The 22,138-nt window shown below is 39.6% G+C and overlaps 1 protein-coding gene across 1 annotated transcript in view; it reads left to right on the top strand.

Moving 5' to 3' along the window:
- The first annotated feature begins 6,096 nt into the window (after positions 1–6,096).
- Positions 6,097–22,138, top strand: part of Adgrl4 (adhesion G protein-coupled receptor L4) — an 86,076-nt gene continuing 70,034 nt past the window's right edge. The window contains exons 1-2 of the mRNA XM_050149484.1: positions 6,097–6,281; positions 7,566–7,715. Of these exons, the coding sequence (XP_050005441.1) occupies positions 6,260–6,281; positions 7,566–7,715 (172 nt within the window). The 5' untranslated portion in view covers positions 6,097–6,259. The remainder of the gene's footprint in view (positions 6,282–7,565; positions 7,716–22,138) is intronic.

The following is a 22,138-nucleotide window of genomic DNA, read 5'->3' as shown; positions in this document are numbered from 1 at the left end:
CAAAAGGCAAATAATTAGCATAGATCTCTCTCTCTCTCTCTCTCTCTCTCTCTCTCTCTCTATCTCTCTCTCTCTCTCTCTCTCTCTCTTGCTCTCGCTCTACCTCTCTCTACCTTCCCTTCCTTCTCCAGGTCTGGTTCAGAAGGCTCTATTTCCAAGTTTGAATTCCAGTTTATAAATCTTCAGAAGTGGAATCTTCAGAGAGAACCAGTCATGCAGAATAGAAAACTGTTCCCAGAATATTCAAAAGTTTAGTGATTTTTCTGAAAGTCACAAAACAGCCTGAAAAAGAACTCTGGTCCCCTCCCTTCCACAACACAATGAAAATCTTCGGATGCTCTGACCCCTTTCTACTGAGAGCATCCCCAGCTAGAAACTAGACAAGTATTCCTGCTCACACTCAGGAAGTCAGCTTTGAAAATATTCTTTTAAATACATCATAATTGGATGATACTTAAGTACAAATGTATATTAAGACAATAATTTTACATATTACGGGGGTGTGATATGCTTGCATATGTGTGTTTGCATGTGTAGGAGGTCATATGTGCTTGTCCGTGTGCATAGCAGAGTTTGATATTGGGTGTCTTCCTCGCCTGTTCCTCCCCTTACACACTGAGGCAGGATCTCTAACTTTGAAATCAGAGCTCACCAGTTTGGCTAGTCTCCTAGCCCACTTGCCCTAGGAACCCTGTTTTCTCCCCCGGTGCTGGGTTTTCAGCTGGGTTTCAGATCCCCCTTTGCATTTACCTCCACTCTTGGGTGACAAGAGGTTTGTTAGCTGAACTGTCTCCCAGCCCTATTTTTGATATAATGTATTTACAAAACTCCAAAACCTACGGAGGACACACATTTTGAGATGTGCTTGAAGTATCGAGGTAGGTCTGAACACTGCAGTAGCTCCTCATTCTCTTGTTAGTTCATGAATTAACGAGAAGACAAAATGGAAAGACTTGCCCCCGCATCCTATTTAGAAACCTGAATTCCTGTTCAAATAATTAAGTTCAGCTGTGGCTTATTCTTTCGTTGTGTTGTTGTTGTTTTAATGAATACGGGAAAATACAGGCCCTCGCAGTAGAAATGCCATAAAATGTGTCTGGAACACTGAAGATACCCAAGACAAGCATTTCCAGCAAATCTCCCAACGCAAAATAGCATTTTGAACAGATTTGACTATGCACTGTTGTATAAATGCATTTACTCATGGAGCCAGTCAATGAGAGCCACTGATCTGCTGTACTTGTTGCTGTGTTACAGCAGTACAACTAAGCTAGTCTGGAACTATGTAGACAAGACTCGGGGGGGGGGGGCTTTCTGCTTCCACAGGACCTAACAATCAGCCATTAACTAATTACATAATTATAATAGTGACACAGAACTACAGAACGACGGTCCTGACTCTGCATTCCAAGAAACTAGGTGAAGTAAGACCTTAAACAGACAAGTCCGTGTGTCACTCAGTCCTCTCTCTGTCTCTCTCTGTCTCTCTCTGTCTCTCTCTGTCTCTCTCTGTCTCTGGCTAATGCTTCTTATTTATTTATTTATTTTCTATTTTACTTTATTCATTTCACAGACCAACCACAGTTTCCCCTTCACCCTCTCTTCCCCTCCATCACCTCCCACCAACCCACCCCTATCCACTCCTCAGAAAGGGCAAGGCCTTGTTGCAGGCTTTGTTGACTCCCCATGGGAGGCCTTACCTTTATCTGTTCTTGGGAGTTGTCATATGCTGTGGGAGCTGAGACAGTACTGAAGCTTTTTAACTTTTTAATATTAATCATACAGTATCAAATTAGTCTTCCTTTACACATAATTCAAATTGTTTCTTCACTTTTCTATAGTATGTTTGCCAAGTATAGAATGGGAATTTTGTATTTGTGCACCGTCTTGTTTTCTATTTGAGACAGTATCATCTCTCCAGACTAATCTCAGAATCACAATGAAGTCAAGCATACCTCCTTATCTGATCCTCACTCCACCTCCAGCGTTCTGGGATGAGAGGCCTGGGCTCGTGCACACTAAGAAAGCATTCTACCAACTGAGTTGCACCCCAGGTCCTGTTAGTGCTGCCTTTGACGCTAATTGAACAATTCTGGAAAGCTCTGCATAGAAACTTATGTTCTACTTAACAGCCTAAAGAAATAGAATATATAATGTCATAATGAATCACTTCAAAGATGTGAAGTCATAATGAATTACTTCAATTTACAAATTGGAGACAAAAATTCACTAACTTTAGCAAACATGAATGGTGGAGAATAACTAATATTTGGAGCAATAATCACTGGCCTGGAAAAGAATCCAAGCACAAGATTTATGATAAAAAAAATGTTATTCTAACCAAGGAATGGGCAAAGGGCATAGCATTCCTAGCACTGGCCTTTGTGGGAAAGATAACCATGGCTCTGGATAATGTCTTCATACCCTGCGTATTGATGTCTTATATTAGGTGTGTTCAATGTTACAAGACAGTACATTTGGTATGTAGTGTGTACCACACTGTGTTACACACACTGTCCTCTGACAGGTGGGTGGTGGTGCTTCCATGTAATATAATCAATTGACAATCAGCAAATTTTCCAGGGCCCACTATATGAAGTGAAGTGCTAAGCCCAGATCTTCGCAGTTTGACCTTCTCAAGGTCACCTCAAGGCTACCCTCTTGAAGGCAGAAGTAAGACAAAGCACTAAGACCTCACATTTTGAGATGGAATGGACTAGTGTGCCAATCTTTCTCCAAAGCCACAGACAGGAGCCTTAAAGTGACTTCTTTCCATGTGGTGTACTTCAAGCAAAGTAAAGTCTTAGGTGACTGCAGTCTTCAAAAGTTCAACATGAGGCTAGAGAGATGGCTTGGAAGTTCAAGGCACATATTGCTCTTGCAGAGCACTGAGTTTCAGTTCCCAGCACCTGCCACAGGCAGCTCACACCTGACTGTAATTCCAATTACAGAACAATCACCAAGCACGCTCTTCTTGCCTTCATCGACACGGCGCTCGTGTACATTAGGTCACACCGACAGACACACGTATAATTCCTTTGTAATCCCTGCTTTTAAAATAGGTTTTCCTTCACTGACAAAATATTTTTATTGAAAAGTCCCAGTGCCTTTCTGAAGTACTATAAAGACAATGGATTCAGAGCCATACACTGAGCTCATATCTAATCTGTCCCACAATACAGACTTTCTCAAACAATGCACGTTAAAATGATTCTGATCTTACAATGAGCAATCTTAAAACCACAAGCACCATTAAACACTCTGTGTCCTTTGTATGACATCATTTTCGAAGTATGAATAAGCTCCCAGCTTTTAATAGGCACAAACCGAGAAAACATATTTATGCAGCATTCACGTGCTAATTTGCTTTTAATTTTTATGCAAGAATAACATTTGCGAAGATTTTGCTATCTTCTCTTATCTTTGGGAAAATCTAAAGGTTAAATGTGTGTGTCAGATAGGTGGAGTAAATTATTTTAGATTAATAACTTTTTCAAATAGGTTCTGTGTCTTGGTATATAACTTTTCTCATAAAATAATGAATTTCTATATTTAAGCCCTTTGAATCTAGTTTTTGCAAATGTACATTGAAACTCAACTTCATTTAACCTAAAAACCTCAGACCACACAGATTGATTCAAGTCACTAGAATGCCGCTAGTTTAACAATGATGGCAGAATCATTCCCCTTTTTCCTTTCAAAATGAGTCCTCATCCTGGCTTTATGGCATGGGTAAAAGAATCTAACCTTTCCCACATGTAACAAATTGAGCACCCCCATACCCTCTGCCTCAAAGGCAATCAAAGCAAGCCGTGGTTAGAAGACACGGCTATCCACGCATGGCTACACCAAATCGGCTGGGTCGTTCTGGCTTCACACAGCTCTTTCAAGAATCTACCCATGTCAACCCAGCACCAGCAGGCTGCTCTTGCCCAGGAGATGACTGTCTGTTTCTTTAATTACGGTCAGATTGCTCCTTGCCTTGGAGAGTTCCTTGGGCTTCTTCATCCAGATACTCATGGAATTCCCCATTGCATTGCTCTCCAGTGTTTAAAAAGAGAAAAGGAGAATAAGGAAATTATTCTTTTAATAAATAAACATGAAATATAAGCACTCAAATCACCTTTTGACCTCCCTGTCCGAACTCTCTGACCAGCTCCACCTTCTTGACACAATCTTCATAGGGGAGCACCATGAGAGAAAGATCACCTACAACAGGGGCTTGGAGCAAAAAATCCTGAGCTGTCATCCAGGCCAGCTCCGTGGGCCAGCTGTGGGACCGTGGGGCAGTCACATGACATTCTGGCCCTCATTTTCTTTACAGGTAGTAGAATCATTCTCAGAGACAAATTTATTTATTTATTTATCTCATCTTAAATTAAGCTAGGAAGAGTCAGGAATCCTGTGAAGGATAAAGGGCATGTGATCCGTGTGCAAGCTCTGGCACCTTAGTGGCTGGTTTCTAGCTGCCTCATTATTGCAAGATCCGCGGAGTTGACGCTCATTATGAGAAGAGGCTCTGTACAAAGGTAGATTCTCGGTGGTCTTCCTCAGCAGACACACTGGATGTGTCTGAGCTGTGCCCTGCTTCCTAAGGTAAGATGGCTCGTGCTAGTGGGAGGAACTTCCTCCGTTTCTTTACACCAACAGCTTCTTCAGCTTGCACACAACAGGGCACGCCGGTTTAAACATACTATTGAATTAATTTGGGTGTCACACACACACTCAGCAAGGTGTGTGACTCTGCTTTATCCCAAGATTCCCCGTTGCTCATTTCTGTGGTCTGTCTCCCAGTTTGCCCCAATCTCAGGCAAATATGTGTCTAATTTCTATTATTATAAATTAGTTTGTCGGCAAGTTCATTTTATTTTAAGCTAGAATTATTTTTTTTTCTGTTTGAGTAGTTTTATTTACTTTCTTATTTAAAATTATGGTCGTGTTTCCTCTCTTGGAGCTCCTCACAGATCCTCCCCATCTCCTACCCTAATTAAGTCAGCTTAGTTTGCTCCTCTCTTCCCCCCAAATAAATGAGAATCGACAGAAACAGAGGAGGGTGGTTCTGGGGAGAGGGGAGATGGGGGGTAGGAACTGGGAGTAATGCAAGAAGGGGAAACTACAGTTAGGATGTAATGTATGATCGAAGATTAAAATATATATCAAAAATTTTTAAAAAGACAAAAAATACTCAAACAACGCTAAACAAAAGCCTATAAAATAATATTTATCCGCTTTGTGTTGACAGTTCTTGGTCATGGGGGCTGGGCTGCCTTGAACTGTGCTCGAGATACCTAGTGGCTCTTCACTGAAGAAAACTGAGTTCCCTTTCCTTGCTAATAGCTTCTTGTTTAGACGTGGGACTTAGTGTTCAGTGTCCGGTTTGAACCAGTGCAGGTCTCATGCATGCTGTTACAGTCTGTGTGAGTTCACATCTGTATGGGTCTTGCTGTGTCTGGAAGATGCTGTTTCCTTGGAGGCAACCGCCGTCTCTGGATCTTATTCTGTTTCCTCCTTTTCTATTCTCCAATCTGAAAGACAGTCGCTGACAAAACAGACTCACGCACAAACAGTTAAAACAAAGCTGGGTATGATGCAGAGCTTGTCCAGGGGTGCGGTGAGCGGGGGGGAGGGGCGCAATGGTGAATCGCCCTTGACATCTAGCTGGAAAAGAGAAAACAATTTATGCTTCTGCATTTTTTAGTCGCAAAGCTTGACGTTTAGTTTTACTTGTTTTTTTATATGTCACTCTTTCTTTAACCACAGTTTTGCTCCTGGGTCCTTGAATCAGGTGAAAACTGAGCACTGATCCAATGCCTCAGAGACCCTGGGCTCCTCTTGCCGCCTTGGCCCCTTTGCCTTTCAGAACAGCTATCAGTGGGACTCAGAGGCTCTCTTCTGGACGCTATCCCAGAAAAGGCTCCCAATAGGTCTGAGAGATCTGTGAGTACAAGTTTTCAGGACACTCTAGTGGCTGCTCCTGGAGCATATACGAAGCCACATCAGAGGCCCCACGTTGCTCCTCTAGGGAATTTGAGGCCACAGCCTGGGAATGGAGCCCAGGCTGTTTGGGTGAAGGGGCCTGGAGCCGGACGTGGCCTGCAGACTCAGGGCTGTGCACATATTCACACAAAAGAGGCCGGAAAGTGACAGGAGGAAGCTGTGCGTCACAGGGGACTGAGCGGGACCCTGCCGCGCCTGCCCAGCTCCAGGACAGACCCGCACTCCAGCCTTGAGCGCTCTGCAGCCAGCTCCGTGGCTTCCAATGAGACTCCTCCCGCTTCTAGGTGAGTATGGGCTGGGCCTGGGAGGCAGCAGAGCGCCCACCTGCAGGGAACCAGGGAATGAGACTTTTCACCAGCTGGGGTTCAAGTGTTAAGTGTGTCTGGCAAGGTCTCCAAGGAAAACAGACTCGGGCTTTCACAGGATGTTTTTCTGCTTGGCCTTTTCACTCTGGACCTTGCTACTCACGACCCGGGGCCTTTACCTCTTTATTTTTCCTGGAGAAATCCCGAAAGTCCTCGAAGTCTCAGACTTTGACCTTTCTTGTGATCGCCTCCAAGAAACTTGGGAAATCTAAACCGCAAATGCTTGAGAGAGGCTTCCTGACATTTTTAAAGCTACTGCCTGCCTGAAGTTTGGGTTCATTTAAAATCCTGTTTTGGTAATGCATGGGGAGAGATGATAAATCACTTCTTTGAAGGCAAATTAATCCAGGTTTAGGAAGTACCTATAGTCTTAGAAAGGGCTGGGACTTAGACCTGACTGTGTAAGACTCTCTGGGTACCAGATAAGGACCATTTACCCAGGACAACTCTTTTTGGGAACAATGGCTTTGTGATTCATCCCTGTTCCGTTCCAAGCTTGCTTTTAAGTGGGCCTGGAACAGGACAATAAAAAGCAACGCTCTATGATTTTGCTTATCGTTTCCTACAGCCCTCAAAACAGTTTTGTTTGTCACGTTGGGCAGGTGTCCTGTGGCTGAGAGCCCAATCACAGAACAGTGTGCTGAACTTTGTTTTCATTTCTCCTAATACAAGATACCCTAAAAGGCATTTTTGTCCTGAAAAGAGCAGAATGACAAGTGCCAGAACACTGGGTGAAGGGCAGGGACATGCATTTCTTCTCGTAGATATGACAAGTAACATCTTTAAAATAAAAGATTTTAGTTTGTGGAGACCCAGATACTCAATTTACCTTGGTTTCTGGAGAGAAAAGGTAACTCCCAAGGCAAGAGAAGGGAAATTGCTTTGTAATTAGGCTATACCTTTGCAAGTAACCACTTCACTTCAGCGGCATGAGATACTGAGTTTCCTGGACTGAATGACCTCATAGTTTTTATTATAAGGCTGGATTCTCCATTATGTTTTAGTTTTACTGAAACTTATGAGTTCCTTAATCTTTAGGTCTAGTCACTTTTCTTCCAAGGTTTAACTAAATGAGTTATTGGGAACTTTTCATAATACACCGTTTTAGATAAAAAGAAATAAGAGCACTGTGGAGTATTGATCTTTAACACAAGAATGGGAAGTTTCCTGTTTTTGATAAGGTCTATGTTTGATTTTATTTAGTGGGTTTCTCCACTCTGTTGAATTGCTCCTACACACAAAATTGCACCAAGACACCGTGTCTACCAAATGCCAAGTGTGAAATCCACAATGGTGTGGAAGCCTGCTTCTGTGGTGTGGGGTTCTCTGGAAACGGCGTCACGATTTGTGAAGGTAAACAGTCTTGATCTCTTCTGATCTGCTCATGAGATTCAGTTCTGAGGCGGCTCCTTTCTGCTCTCCACAAACAAACAGAAATCACCTGTGCTGCTGAGCTCATGTGAATCTAAGAAAGAAACCTAGTTAACTGATCAACAAGCATGAACTTCTTATGTCAAAATGTACTTTTAGTATTGATATTGATTTATCCCATCATACTTTTTGCTTTGAAAGTTAAAGATTGCTATGTCGTTGAGCCCGAAAGTCAAAACACAAAGAAGAGAGTCAATATCCCTGAAAGCTCCCAGAGCCCAGTCGATGTTGGCATGTGTGCTCCTTAGATGTTTTCTGTAGTAGCAAACTACTTAATTTCAGTTTGGTGTTAAGCGTAGGAAATAGAATTGTGTTGTGGTAGCACACACTTGTAATCAGAATACTTTGTGGAAGGACAAACAGAAAGATTGCAAGTTTGGGGAAAGTCTGCCCAGTATAGTTCCTCTCAGAAGAAAAGACAAAAAAAGAAAAGAAAAAGAGAAAGGAAAGGGGTAGAGAAGAGAGAGAAGGGAGAGAGAGAGGAGTAGAATGGTAGAGAAAGGAAGGAGGAGAAAAGAGAATTTTAAAATAGATTCTTCTCTATGATAGATTCTTTCCATAGAATATCCTGGTGGCGCCTGGGCAGAGCCTGGTCGGAAGGGTCTTTGTAAGGTGCAGTTCAGAGAATTGACTGGATAGGGTGAGCAAACGCCACCTGGTAATCCAATTGAGCTGTAATCTCTCAGCCAGTGCTTCTCCCTGCCAGCAAGACTCGCTTCCTCTTTCTTGTTTCCCATGATCCTCGACAGAGGCTAATTTTAAGCAGATCATTACAGAAACATTCTATTCCGAGAGACAGAAAAAGGAAAAGAGGTTGTAAGTCATATAAATTAATTTCAAATATAATTAAGTAGTAAGTTCACATTAGAGCTATGTGGTGTTATATTCCTAAATGTATTTAAGAACACATGGACTTTTTCTAATTAAGCTAAGCTAGGATATTGTGCTTTGTTAATATTGCATGCTGTTGCTTATAGCATAAACAAGTTGTGTCTCGTGATTTAACTTGATAGGGTCTTAAAAAGATTAAATATGCAGCATATAGTAAAATCCAGACCCCATCATAATTAGTTTAATGCTTAAAAAATGTATAGCAAAGATGCGGTTTGCTTAATGGTGCATTACATCAGCCGTTCCTGTTCTTACATCCAGCCAGAATTTGTAATATGCTATTCTACAAGCACTACAAAATACTTACCATAAATAATCACACATTTTTAGTGTGTATTTAATTGAATAGCATGAAGGCAAGCTGATAGCTCAATGACCTTCAAAATATTGCTTCCAATATATCAGCATGCTTTCCCACTAATCACTACAAACTATTCTGTGGCTCTGAAAGACACCATTGCCTTTCTGTGATTTAGATACTTTTACTGTCATGATTATCATCATTAACATCAATAAACTTTTGGTTTGGGCCTTTGACAACCATGAGCTAATAATCATGATTTTTATGACTTATTTGAAAAATACATATTCCAATACACAGCGTTGTCTCTGATTCTACTGCCTGCAAAAAAAAAAAAAAAAGAAAGAAAAGGAAAGTATTTTTCATTGGGAGAAAAAAACTACTGAAAGACTTGTGACTTGCAATTTCTTCTCACTCTGAACCAGTTGGTATTGGGATTTATTTCTTTTTAAAAATACATTAACTTAAATGCCATTTCTAGTTAAAGGAAGTTCCGTATTCACTTGATTTAGTAGTCATTATCTGAATTTGTAATGTCTTCCCAAACTGCTAAAGAGTGATTTTCCTCTTTTCAACATCGTTTTCAGTAGGTATGCTAATATGTTCTTTAGAATTAAACTTAAAACATTACATTTTCAATTACTGAAATTGTAGATTATATGTTGGCTATGAAGATCTTTTTGTTGGATTTTTTATCTCTAAATAGATATACCTCATATTTCTTATGTGTCTTTGCAAGCTTGGCACTGTATCAGTAAGAAATGTCTGAGTAGGATTTCAGCCATAAAGATGCCAAGTGATTTAAAATTAGAAGTTGTTTTTTTTTCCAGTATCAAAGCAATCAGCATCATGATCAATAGAGAATTTGATTTTTTAGAAATACCAGAGACATGTTTCGGTGATAGCTCACTCCTACTAACTATATGACAAGAGTCCGTTTTAAACAGTCATATACAATATGGTGTACATGGTTCCAAGCAAACAAGACTTAATAATAAATTAATCTTACCTAATCAATTTGTTAATTGACAGGGAGTCACTGGTAACTTTTATCATCATTATCCTCATCACTGTCATCACTGAGACTGATAATAAGTATTGCACATTGATCCCAAGGCCTGTGTTATTACAATGCCTCCCCTGTTAGAAGCCCCTTTTATCTTTGGAGAATGGGTCAAGGAATGCAACCAAGAAGTGGTGAAAAGAATTGGTTCACAAGTGTTGCCCAATTCTGCAGCTGTAACTTTTCTTTAAATGTCAAAATATGCAAATTTATGCATATATATATATATATATATATATATATATATATAGAGAGAGAGAGAGAGAGAGAGAGAGAGAGAGAGAGATCCTCCTGAATTCTGCCCATTTAGTATTGCTTGTATGTTTATGGCTTTAGGGCTGACCACTTGGTAGTGTATAGCCAACTAAGTTTATTCTCACCTAGGGAAGACTAATGCTTCCTGTCAGTGATCATTAATTGATTGTAGCTTTTCCTCTAGTGATGGGGCCTTGTGAGTGCTCTTCATCCATGTTGATATGTCAATTGGTACTGTTATTTTTCAAAATCTGTATAGGCTACCATAGTAGATGCAGTTTGTCTGTCCTATGTGGAAGACTCAGTCTCTCAGCAAACATTCTAGTCCTCTGGCTCTTATAACATTTCTGTCCCCTCTTTTGTGATTTGTCTGGCCCTTAGGTATAAGGGTTGTGTTGTAGGTGTATCATATGAAGCTGTATAACTATGGTCAATTGTTCTCTGCATTCTAACCATTTGAGGCTTTCTGAAATTGTCTCCATATACTGTAAAAGGAGCTTCATTGATGAATGTTAAGAGCTATACTTCCCTGTGGGTATAAGAGGAAGTATTTGGAGAGCAGTTAGAAAGTTTACTTGTATCAGTGAGTACCAACAGTAGGTCCTCCTCTGGGTTCAATGGCTTCATTGGTCATAGGCAGTTGGCTAGAAATACCCCCATGACCTAGATTGAAAAAATAAACAAGGAAGTCTTTGGCATAGTACTAAGTGGAGTAGTTAAATAATATCTGTATTAATGACTGTGAAGTGGTCTGTAAAGTGAATCTGTAGAATGTAGGAGCATGAGAAGTAGAAATGACGTTGAGCCTGGTAGAAAAATAAATTATATTTGTCAAAATGTCCAAAGTATCAATGAGAAAGCAGGAAAACGCACAATACTGGCTAATAAAGAGTCTGGACAATTTATATAATGTGACTTTTTTTCACTGGAGTAAACTAAACAACAAAATAGCAGTAAGAAAGATCTAGAAGTTGAACACACCTGAAGTTTTCCAGAAGCCCCGAGTATTTCATGCTTGAAGGCAGAATGAACCACCTGTGGGGCTCGTCAGGATGTTGGTGCTGTGAATGTGATTTTCATTAACAAAGAGGAGACATTATAAAATCTTAATTTTATTAAAAAGATGAACCTATAGGGTAGAGTAGGCGGATAAATCACAATACATCAAAGACTGCTGTAGAAACGTCAGGACGACATGTTTGACAACCACATCATAGCCATTGCACTTCTACCCAGGACATGCTCAGTTTTAAGTTAGAGTTTTTTGAACATAAAGGATAGGTACTATTTGCACATCCACATTCCACTAGAAGTGGTCATAGTAGCATTTATTAAACACCATGCCACAGCTTTTTTGCACACAAGAAAAGAGAGCCGTGGAAATGTGATCTCCACATTCCCTAGGAGTAGCTGGTAGAGACAGTACTCAGACCCTGGACCCATGACTGTCTAACAGTGACAATGAATGCCAACATATTCTTAACCAGCTGAGCTAATCAGGGTAGCTCAGCCTTTGAAGTTAGGTCAAGAGTGCAATACCCTGGAGAAGAAATTAGATATTAAAGAGACATATAGAGATAATGGTCATAGTTTATTTGAAAATTTTGTAGCATCCAGATATTTGAGGGCACTTTAAAAAAAGAAGAAATAAGGCATATATATTTTAATACATAATAAAAAGGCCTAGGCAGTTTGGATGCTCACCTTACTTGACCTGGATGGAGGTGGGTGGTCCTTGAACTTCCCACAGGGCAGGGAACCCTGATTACTCTTCGGGCTGACTAGGGAGGGGGACTTGATTGTGGGAGGGGGAGGGAAATGGGAAGCGGTGGCAGGGAGGAGGCAGAAATCTTTAATAAATCAATCAATCAATAAATAAATAAATAAATAAATAACTCATGAAATTGTTAAAACTATTTTATCCTAACACAGGTTTCTTAGTTTTGCTATATATATTGCTATTAATTATGCATTTCAGCACACTTCTAGTAGCATTCTGCTGCACAGTTACTGTAGGTGTGGGAAGGAAGAGAGCATTCCCCCATGAAATAAAGAGGAAAGTATGAAAAGCCAGTAAGAGGAGAAGGTTTGGATGCATACGGATTTTCCTCTATATATCTAAAGCACAGCACCTGTATGATACAAGGCTTGTGTAAGTGCGAGAATGGATGTGAGAGACTGGCTCCCTCCTGGCAGAAACACTGACTATGTAGAGCAAAGGTTGGGGTGTGGACAGAGTGGGAGCGAGACAAACAGCTAGCTGCCCCAGGTGGGGACAGGAAGTGTCGGGAAGGATGCAGTGTTGATCGCTTGTGCACATGTGTAAACATCTTTTCATAGCTTGGAACATTTCTATCCTGAAACAACCCGGTGAAAACCGTGAGGTACTGGCTTTCTTTGTAAATGTGACACACTCCACAAGGCAGCATTCATGGCCAGCAAGATGTCTCGACTGGTGAAGGAGTTTACCAGAAAATGCAGTGACATGAGTCCTATCCCCAGGGTCCATGTGGTGGAAGGAAAGAACCTACAGTTTCCAGAAAGTTATCCTGTGACCTCATAGACTCTGTGATCACTTGATCCTGCACACACGAGCACATGCACTCACAAAAACAAATAATGCAATGAAAATAAATAATAACTGATAAATAAAAATAAGTTTTCATCATTATCTAAGGAGGAACACACAGATGCTTATAGAACTCTACTCTCATAATGTGACACCAGAAAATGTCTGAGCAGCTTCCTAAGGATTGAGACTAAATATCTATGAACTCAGAATGTGGAAGGAGTACTCAATCAAAGACACACACACAATTCCAGCTAAGATAAAATAAAAACAAAATAAAAGCAACCTTGACTGTTTTTGTGTGAAACTTAGATCTTCAGCAGAGAGTTGGGCCGTTCTTGGCAATCATTCTTCCCTCACTGCTCCTTCCTCCCCACCTTTCCACTTTTTCCTTCTCCTCTCTTGTCCTGCTTTCTTTTGTTCTTTTTTAAAAAGACATTTTTTTAAAGTGTGTGACTTCCTACATCTGTGTGTGTGTGCATGTATGACTGAGGGGCCTCAGGAAGGCAGAATCGGGTGGCTGAGATGCTGGAACTAGAGTTGTGGGCTGTGAGTTTTCATGAAAGTACTGGGAACTGAACCCCAGGCCTCTGCAAGAGCAATAAATGTTCTTGACATCTGATCCATCTCCCCAGCTCATGGCCAACAGGTGGTACACACACATACATCCAGGCAAATATTCATATTTTTCCCCTTTAATAAAAAAAACATTTTTTTCTCACATAATATATTCTGAATATTTTCCCCTACATGTATTCCAATTAGTTCCTTCCCACCTCCACTCCTATCCATATCCACTCCATTTTAGCCTTTCAATCCAAAGCATACATCTACTAAGAGATAATAATATAACAGTATAGTGGAGTGGAGTGGAGTATAATATGATAAAACAAAAAATACACCAAAAATTGTACAAAAAAACTAGCAGAAGGAGAGAGTTCAAGAGAAGACACAATAAATGGAGACTCACTCATTTGCACACTCACGGAAGCCATACATATATACATAAAAAATCTGGTGCAGAAATGTGCAGGCTATATTGCTGCCTCTGCCTCTGTGGGTTCATATGTGCTCACAGAAGGTCTTATTTCAGTGTTGTGTTTCATCTTCTCTGATTCTTACACTCTTTTTGTTTCCTTTTCTGCAAGAAACCCTGAGCTGTGAGGGGAAGGGTTTAATGGAGTCATCCTTTTAAGGGCTGAATGTTCCACGGTCTCTCACTCTCTGGATAATATTGGCTGTGGGTGTCTACACTGGTTCCCATCTGCTGCAGGAAGAAACTACTCTGGTGCTGGATGAGCAAGGCGCTGATATATGAGTATAGCAGAATGTCATTAAGCATCATTTTACTTTATCTTTTTGTTAACAGTAGTTTTTGGTTTTACTGTAAGACGCTGAGCTATCTAATTTCAGGTTCTTGGTCACCCAAACAGTGTTGGGTAAGGGTTCCTCCTCATGGAAAGTGCTTTGAGTAAAATCAAATATTGGTTTGTTAACCGCACAAGATTTGTGCCACCATTGTCCTAGCATATCTTGTAGTCAGGACGCCATTGTAGATTAAAGGGTTTGTGGCTGGCATGATGTTTACATTTCTCTTTTGATAGCCTGAGGAGTACCTTACTGAACCCAAGATGCTAGCATGTAGGGGTAAAAGCTCGATGAGAGAATCAGTTTGATTTCTCCACGTTCAATGAGTTGAATAGGTAGGTGTTGTCTTCAGCAGTAGAAAGTCACAGTTAGTTTGTGGAGAGCAACCTACAGTCTTGGCAATAGCCTGGATTGTTCAGGTATTCCAATTGGACTCTTTTAGCCAATAGTTCAATTAGATGTTATCCATTCCTAAAACTGAAGGCTTCGTTGAGCCACAAGAAGTAGGCAATTGGGGCTGTGTCTCCCCACTATTTGGTAACTTCAGTTATATTTCCTTCATATAGATATATATTTTAAGGAGATTCTATTCTGCCTTAGGTTTCCATAGCAACCCTCTGATTAGCCCCTTATTTTAGCAGCCTTTTCTCGTGTTTCCTCTCTCATCTAACTCTCCCCCTTTGATCCCCTTGTTACGTGTCCCCTCACTCATCCCTAGCTATTTATTCTATTTCCTTTTCCTAATGAGATCTATTTGCCCCTCCCCTATTACATTACTCTATGCATAACCTCTGTGGTTCTATGAATCATAGCTTGCTTGTCATTGACAACCCTCTAATATTTTAATAAAAGCAAATACAAACCATATTTTTCTTTCTGAATCTGGATTTCCTCACTCGGGCTGATCTTTTTTTCTACTTCCATCCATTTACTTGAAATTTTCCAGATTTTATTTTTGAATACATGGAGAATATTTTCTTTATTCTTCTGTTGAAGAAGGTCTAGGCTGTTTCCAATTCTGTCTGTGATGAATAGACAACCAATAAACAAGGAAGCAAGTGTCTCTGTAGTAGGCTGAGACATCTTTTGAGTATATGCCCAGGAGTGGCATAGATGGACATTGAAGTAAATCTATTTCCAGTGTCCTGAGGAACCAACAGAGTGATTTCCGCAGTGGCTGCACAAGTTTCAGTTCCGCCAATAGATGCTCCATGTCTCATTATATGAGCTGGCACTTGTTTTATTGATAGTAACCATACTTGAGGTGGAAGATTAAATCTCAAAGTAGTTTCAATTTGCATTTCCCTAATGTTTTCCTTAAGCATGTTAAATATTTCTGTAAATATTTCTCAACAATTTGAGTTTTCTCTTCTAGGAATTAACTGTATGCCATTTTATAATAGGATTGTTTTCTTTATATTTAGAGTGTTAGTTCTTTATATATTTTAGATATTAGCCCCCTAGCAGATGTAAATCCATACTTTACATCTGGTTTACATATTGAAGGTACTTACCTCCAATGCCATGCATTGGAGGACATAACCACTGCATCCATATTCCTCCTTTCTGTGCTGTGGTTCTACTGTTCCTGGAGACTATTGTTTCCACTTTATTTTAGAGAATTAATGACATTTCCTTTGTCCTGTGAATGTCAGTTACCTGTAGCCCCCTTTAAAGGGTGTTACCAAATCACAAACATGCTGTTATTTATTTTCCTATATGTTTTATTTTCTACGTGAGTTAATTGTTATAATAGTCAAATTGTTTGAGGAACACAGCTTAACAAAATCAGTGGCATACTAATGTTAACTTCAATGTTTTCTTCAACTTGTACACTACTCTAAATGCTTCACACATATTCGTAAATTCAGTTCTCACAAAAACTCTCAGGAATGTGAGCTAGTATTATCCCAATTTATAGATAAGTAATTAGTTAGAGAAAACATATTCAACAAATTGCTTTAGACCAATCTTTGAACTACCAAGTGAGGTAGGTTGACAAATAAGGAAATTAAACCTCATTGAAGTAAAAGTAAATAGTTCTAATTCTAACAGCCCCCACCTCCTTTCTCCTACCCACAGAATTATCAGTGGAATCGATAGCATAAGTTAAAGGAAGTAAACAATGTGTATAACTTTTAGTGCATTAGTAAAAGTCGTACATGAAATGCAAGTGATTGGCTATTTTCCCTACACTCCTGGAAGCCAAGGTGCTTCACATGCGGACCTCAGAGGGGGCCATGAGAAGTCAAAGACTTAAGATACAACTCATGAAATCTCTCAGGGGCCCACTGTCTGCACTCAAGAATAAGTGCACTAAGATAGTAAGCTGCCCTTGTAGTAAGGGTATTCTGTACTTTTTAATTAATGGAGTATAAATTTAGGTGGCTGCTTAAGATGCTATTTTCCAAAAAAACAAATTCAAGAAAAACACTGAATATTAATATGCTCAAGAAAATCTTGAAAAATTTTGCACCTAAACCACAAAAAAGGAATAGGTAGCAAAATATCAGAGTGGGCATTACCAAGCACATCCTTATATGATATGTCCTAAACTTGCCTTGTCTCTCACTTTCTTGTATCTAGACTCTTCTTATCCCTCTTCAGTAGCGAAGGTAACAGGGTAATTGGCTGGTGTAATTTCAGCACTGCAAGGCGTGTTTGTAAAACAGTAAGGAGGCTCTCGGAGGTAGATCAGTGGGAAAACCCTTTCCGTGGATGACTGACAAGCTGAGTTCAAACCCTAGAACCCATGATTGAAGAAGAGAACCAACTTTGCCGTCAGGCCTCCACATGCACACTTACCATGCTGTAGAACGTCAGCAGTAAAATACCAGAAGAGTAAAACTAAAGTCTCCCATTGCTGAGTTTCTTGTCCTATAAGAATAACCAGCACACAGAATAGAAAAGAGTTAAATATAAAATTTGTACACACATCAGTGAAGGATATATCAAGGCCAGAGCAATCGAGATCTTTAGATCATCTCAGCAGTACCCTTTTTGTGATACCCCAATTACTCCTCTTAATGCTTCTCAAATCCTTTCTCACTTTATCTCAAAAACTCGGTAAAGAAATAATCTATGTGTTTTCAAGTCTTTATTAAATAATTAGTTTTTGATTTTCATATTAAAAAGTCAGCAAGATTGGAATGTATTCCATACCTGGTAGTCAGGTATAGTGCATTGCTGAAGAAAATCAGTGACTACATTTGACTGAACTCCACTTATTTTAATCACTTACAACTTCCGTGATTATAATAATGTCAGCGTTGTTTTAGCTAGCCTTTGGAGCTGGCGTGGCCAATGCATGAGACATTTTCATCTTCTTGCCCATATCCTCCTCACTTAAAACCCTGGAGAGAGATACTATTTCCTGCTGAGCTGGATGTGACCTCGGACTGTCTCTCCGTGTTTCCAGGCAGATACTGTACATCAGACCATGCTGGCCTGTAGCTGATAACTCTTTGCCTTCTTCTTCCTTTAAAATGAATCTTTGAGTCAGCCTTCAAAGATTCTTCTTGTGTATATTACAGTTGCAGAACTACAATGCGAGGTACTAAATAGAAGGGCACCGAGAGAAGCACTGTATTAGCATTTCTGGATAATAAAAGTAGATGAGTCAACAAGGCAGATTTGTGTATTTGTCCACGTACTTAGGGAACTATAGCTATCCTCCCCGGCAGTTGGGAGTTCTCCCCTTGAGGAGTGCGTGCAGATGCAGGGCAATAGGTGTCGCCTCGCAAACACAAATCTTTGTACCGGGTATGATGACTGGGATAGAATGCTCAGTTAGCGTTCATGGTAGAAACTGAGTTATTTCAGTATTGGGAATAGCATAAACTAATATTCATTGCCTAAGGCCCAACTCATAAGTCAATTTCTTTGTAAGACTAAAATATTCTATTTATTATGAATTATAGTTTTTCCATGTCATAGCGATTTTATTTTGTTTTAGATCAATACATTTTTTGAAGTGCATTTCAGTAGTGACTGAAAGCCCTGCTGACTATTTCTTATTCTTGTTTGTGTCCTTAGATACCAACAAAATGCCTTGTCAATCTATAACATGCTTCACCTGTGAACAGTGCCTTCCTGTATTGCTAGTCCTTTCTCTTTTTCTAATTGAAAATAGATTTTTCTCTGACACAATACATCCGAACTACAGTTCCCCTCCCTCCACCCCTCCTGGCTCCCTTCACCTCCCTTGTCCCCTTGATTCACTGCCCCTGTATCTCCTCTTCCAAAAAGAGCAGACCTCCATGAGACAACAGGCAAACAGAATGAAACAAGATACAATAAGACAAGGTGAAAGTCCCCGTATGGAGGCTGGACAAGGCAACCTAATAGGAGGTAAAGAGTTGCAAGAGCAGGCAAAAGAGTCAGCATATTATATACCTGTTCCTACAGTTAAGAATCTCACAGAAACGCCAAGCAACAGTCATAACATGCGTGCAGAGGTCCTGGTGCCTTTCATGCATGCCCTTTATGAAGACATTGTGAATCGTGAGCTAGAGAGATGGCTCAGTGGATGTAAACTGCCCACTCTGCCCACTGCACTAGCATGGGGACTTGAATTTAGATTCCCAGCACCTTCATAAGGCAGTATGGTAGCATGAAAAAAAAATGAGGAAGAGAGAGACCAAATAAGGTGGAAAGTTATCAAGGAAGAGACTCAATGTGAGCCTCTATCCTCTGTGTGCTGGCACACATCATACCCTTGTATGGGTATGAACCTCACAGAGAGAGAGAGAGAGAGAGAGAGAGAGAGAGAGAGAGAGAGAGAGAGAGAGAGAGAGAGAGAGAGAGAAGAGAAAAGAACACCAATGAATGGAACTTTTGCTTAGCCCAGCACTTACCTTTTGTAATTTTGCTCACTGAAAATGATATAAACAGAGACTCTCCGATATATAATCTCAACCCAAATATTTGACTAGAGAGGAATACTCAGTATAGTTATCTGAAAATTATATAAAAAAAATGAGCAAGGGCAGCACAAAATTTCAGGTTGATTTATTCCATATATCTGTTTTTTTCCTGTTTCATTTTGAATGATCAATGAGGCAAGCCTGAATTTTAATTTGTCGCTTTGGAAACTTCTTCAGAGATTAGTAAACTAAGTTGTTAGCACTGACTAAGGCAGCTATACTGTTGACAACCAGGTCTTGCTACAATCCTATGTTTGAGAAAGGGAGTCTCACTTTTGTCTCTTGAAAAGTCCAAGAATCAAAATGACTACTTTTTCTTACTTGATCTTCTCTTACCAGCCTGAGTTTTTCACAATTCTATCATGTACAAAAACATTGGCACTGAGAAAAATTGAGTCGTTTGTTTCTAATTTGCTAATAGACTTGAGAGTTTGGGTTACAAAAAGATCTTTCTGTGTTGTTCGTAGACCTAACCAACACCTTTCTTTCTTTTCTATAACCAGCTCTTTATAAATACAACACATCATGAAGCTCTGTTTATTTCTAAGAAACTACCAAAGATCAGGCTTTACCTTTTTACAATAATAAGTACAATGTGAAAGACTTCATTTTGTTACAATTAGTTATAAAGCATGTTATGTTATTATCCATTTATAAGTTTGACTGAACTGAAAAAAGGGATGACATGTATGTTGGTGATAAGTGAGACCTCTCTACAACTTTGAATCATTTTATGTGATGATTGACACTCGCGCAAATGTAAAACTTATGAAAAATACTTCTATCTTCATCCACAAACCTTATTTCAATACAAAGTAGTATTTTAATATTCCATAATTATGCCTACCTCAGACACCTCTTCTCAGAAAAAAAAAATGGCGTTTTTCTGTCCTCTTTGGTAGAGATGTAACCAACTGGAAGATTACTGGTTCAGGAGAATGGCAAGACATCATCAACTTAAAAGTTGTAAATATTTCTGAAACTTTTTCATGATTGTTTGTGATATGATTTTATGTTCTCTCTCTCTCTCATTCTCTCTCTCTCTCTCTCTCTCTCTCTCTCTCTCTCTCTCTCTTTTTACAAAACACCTAACTCTTGCTCTGATATTATATGGTTTTATGAGAAGACTTCACTGTTCATCTCGTATTACACAACATGGACAAAAATGTGCATAGCATTTGGACCGTTCTTAAAAATGGATAGAAATATACTTGTTTAGTGTGCATATTGCAATTTTTCTGAAAACTAAGTCCTTAAGACTTGTCCAATGTTTTGACTGGCTTACTTAAGAATTCGGTGCACTACCACTGGTCACAGGTAGGGGCGCTGGTCTGGCAGCACCACCCTTTGCCTACAGCTGGGATTAGGATGAGAATGAGGCTGTATGGAAAAGAAAAACAAACTGTGTTTATAACAACTGGAACACAGGAGAAAGTTCCAGCACCCAGATGTAGCAAACGATCGTATTTTATATTCAAGTCAAAGAATTTTCATTAAAAATGTTATTATCTTGAGTGGTGCTGGCCAGACAAGCCCAACTCGTGAAACATCGCTTCTCCTGGGATGTACTGCATGGCAGTGCTGTTTTCCATAGTAACAAGATTTTTTTCTGAAATCTTATGTTCAGATACATAATTTATACTACCAAGAAATACGTATTAGTATACAGATTCATAGATCTACGTTAAATTGTTTTAAAGTTCCCAAATAAATTACCATTGCCATGAGACAGAATGTCAGAAGACTTCAAAACTGGTCCCTAGACTAAGGAGGAAATTAACACTTGGGTCTGCTATTGCCATGGAAAGGGCTGGTGCCTTTTTCTGGGACGATGAGAATCTAACCAAATATTTTAGCTAAATATAGCATACAAAGTCGTGTGCCATTTCTGAAGGTGCTATCTGGGAGAAAACCCAACGACTAGGTTTCTGTGCTCTAGTTTTTAGGTACACAGATTCAATTTAGAGATTGGGGTTTGAAAATAAAATTTACCGCGTGAGTGTTTTAGGCTGATAAGAAATGGATTTTGTGACCCTGGCGCACATTAATTGAAGTATCTGGCAATGTGTCTTGACCAGGTTAAAGGAACCATGTGACTATTGCTTCACATTGAGCTCCCACGTTAAATCTCTTCATTACCATAGACGAAAGCAAGCGTCACACCAGGACACTGCCTAAGCCAACAACAAGGTTTTATGCAATGCTCATTCCCTTTGGTTTTCAGTCAATATTGAAAATTAATTTTTTAACTTAAGAGTGACATTATGAACGGTTATGCTATTTTATATTTTCTAATGTTTTAGCTTTAATATATGTGCTTGCTTCCTTTTTTTGTTTATTTGCTTCTTGTTTCTTTTTTGAGACAATTTTGCACCACAACCCAGGCTGACCTAGAGCTCACTGTGTGTTTCAGACTTGTCTGAAGCATGTAGCTCTGCTATTTCAACCTCCTAAATCCTGGAATTAGCGGTGCTCACTACTATGGCTGGCTAATATTTTCTAATATCTTAAATATTGCCTTCATTAAATCATATACAGGCATATTTGCTGATGAGTGTATTCAGACATAGTAAAAGCAACATCAGCTTCAGATTTGTAATTCACTGTCGTAATATACTTTTAAGGATGGTAGAATGCATTCAATTTTAAGTTTAAGATGATAGAATACAGTGTGTAGTTGTCAATGTTCTCTGTGCAGCTTAAGTACAACCTGCTTCAAAGGTTTTGATTCTGGTTTCATTTACATAAGGTAAAATCCTTTCAGACATTTGAGGCAGTTGTGAAACTGGAACACGTATTAGCCATGAGATTCTTCGGACTTAAATGACTGAGCCAGCTATCAATCAGTTCAATAACTATCCAAGTGTGTCCTCTTCGTCTCTTCTGTGTATATAATCAGTACCAAAATATAGATAATGTCCACAGAATGATGTCATGTCTGGTCCTCGGCTAAACAATAATACATCCTGCATC

The sequence above is a fragment of the Alexandromys fortis genome, unplaced genomic scaffold (genome assembly GCF_014885135.2).
Source record: "Alexandromys fortis isolate MF-2015 unplaced genomic scaffold, M_Fortis_MF-2015_v1.1 scaffold_68, whole genome shotgun sequence".
In the NCBI taxonomy this organism is placed as follows: Eukaryota; Metazoa; Chordata; class Mammalia; order Rodentia; family Cricetidae; genus Alexandromys; species Alexandromys fortis.
The sequence above is the reverse complement of the archived record's forward strand: the minus strand, read 5'-3'. Positions and strand labels throughout refer to the sequence as shown.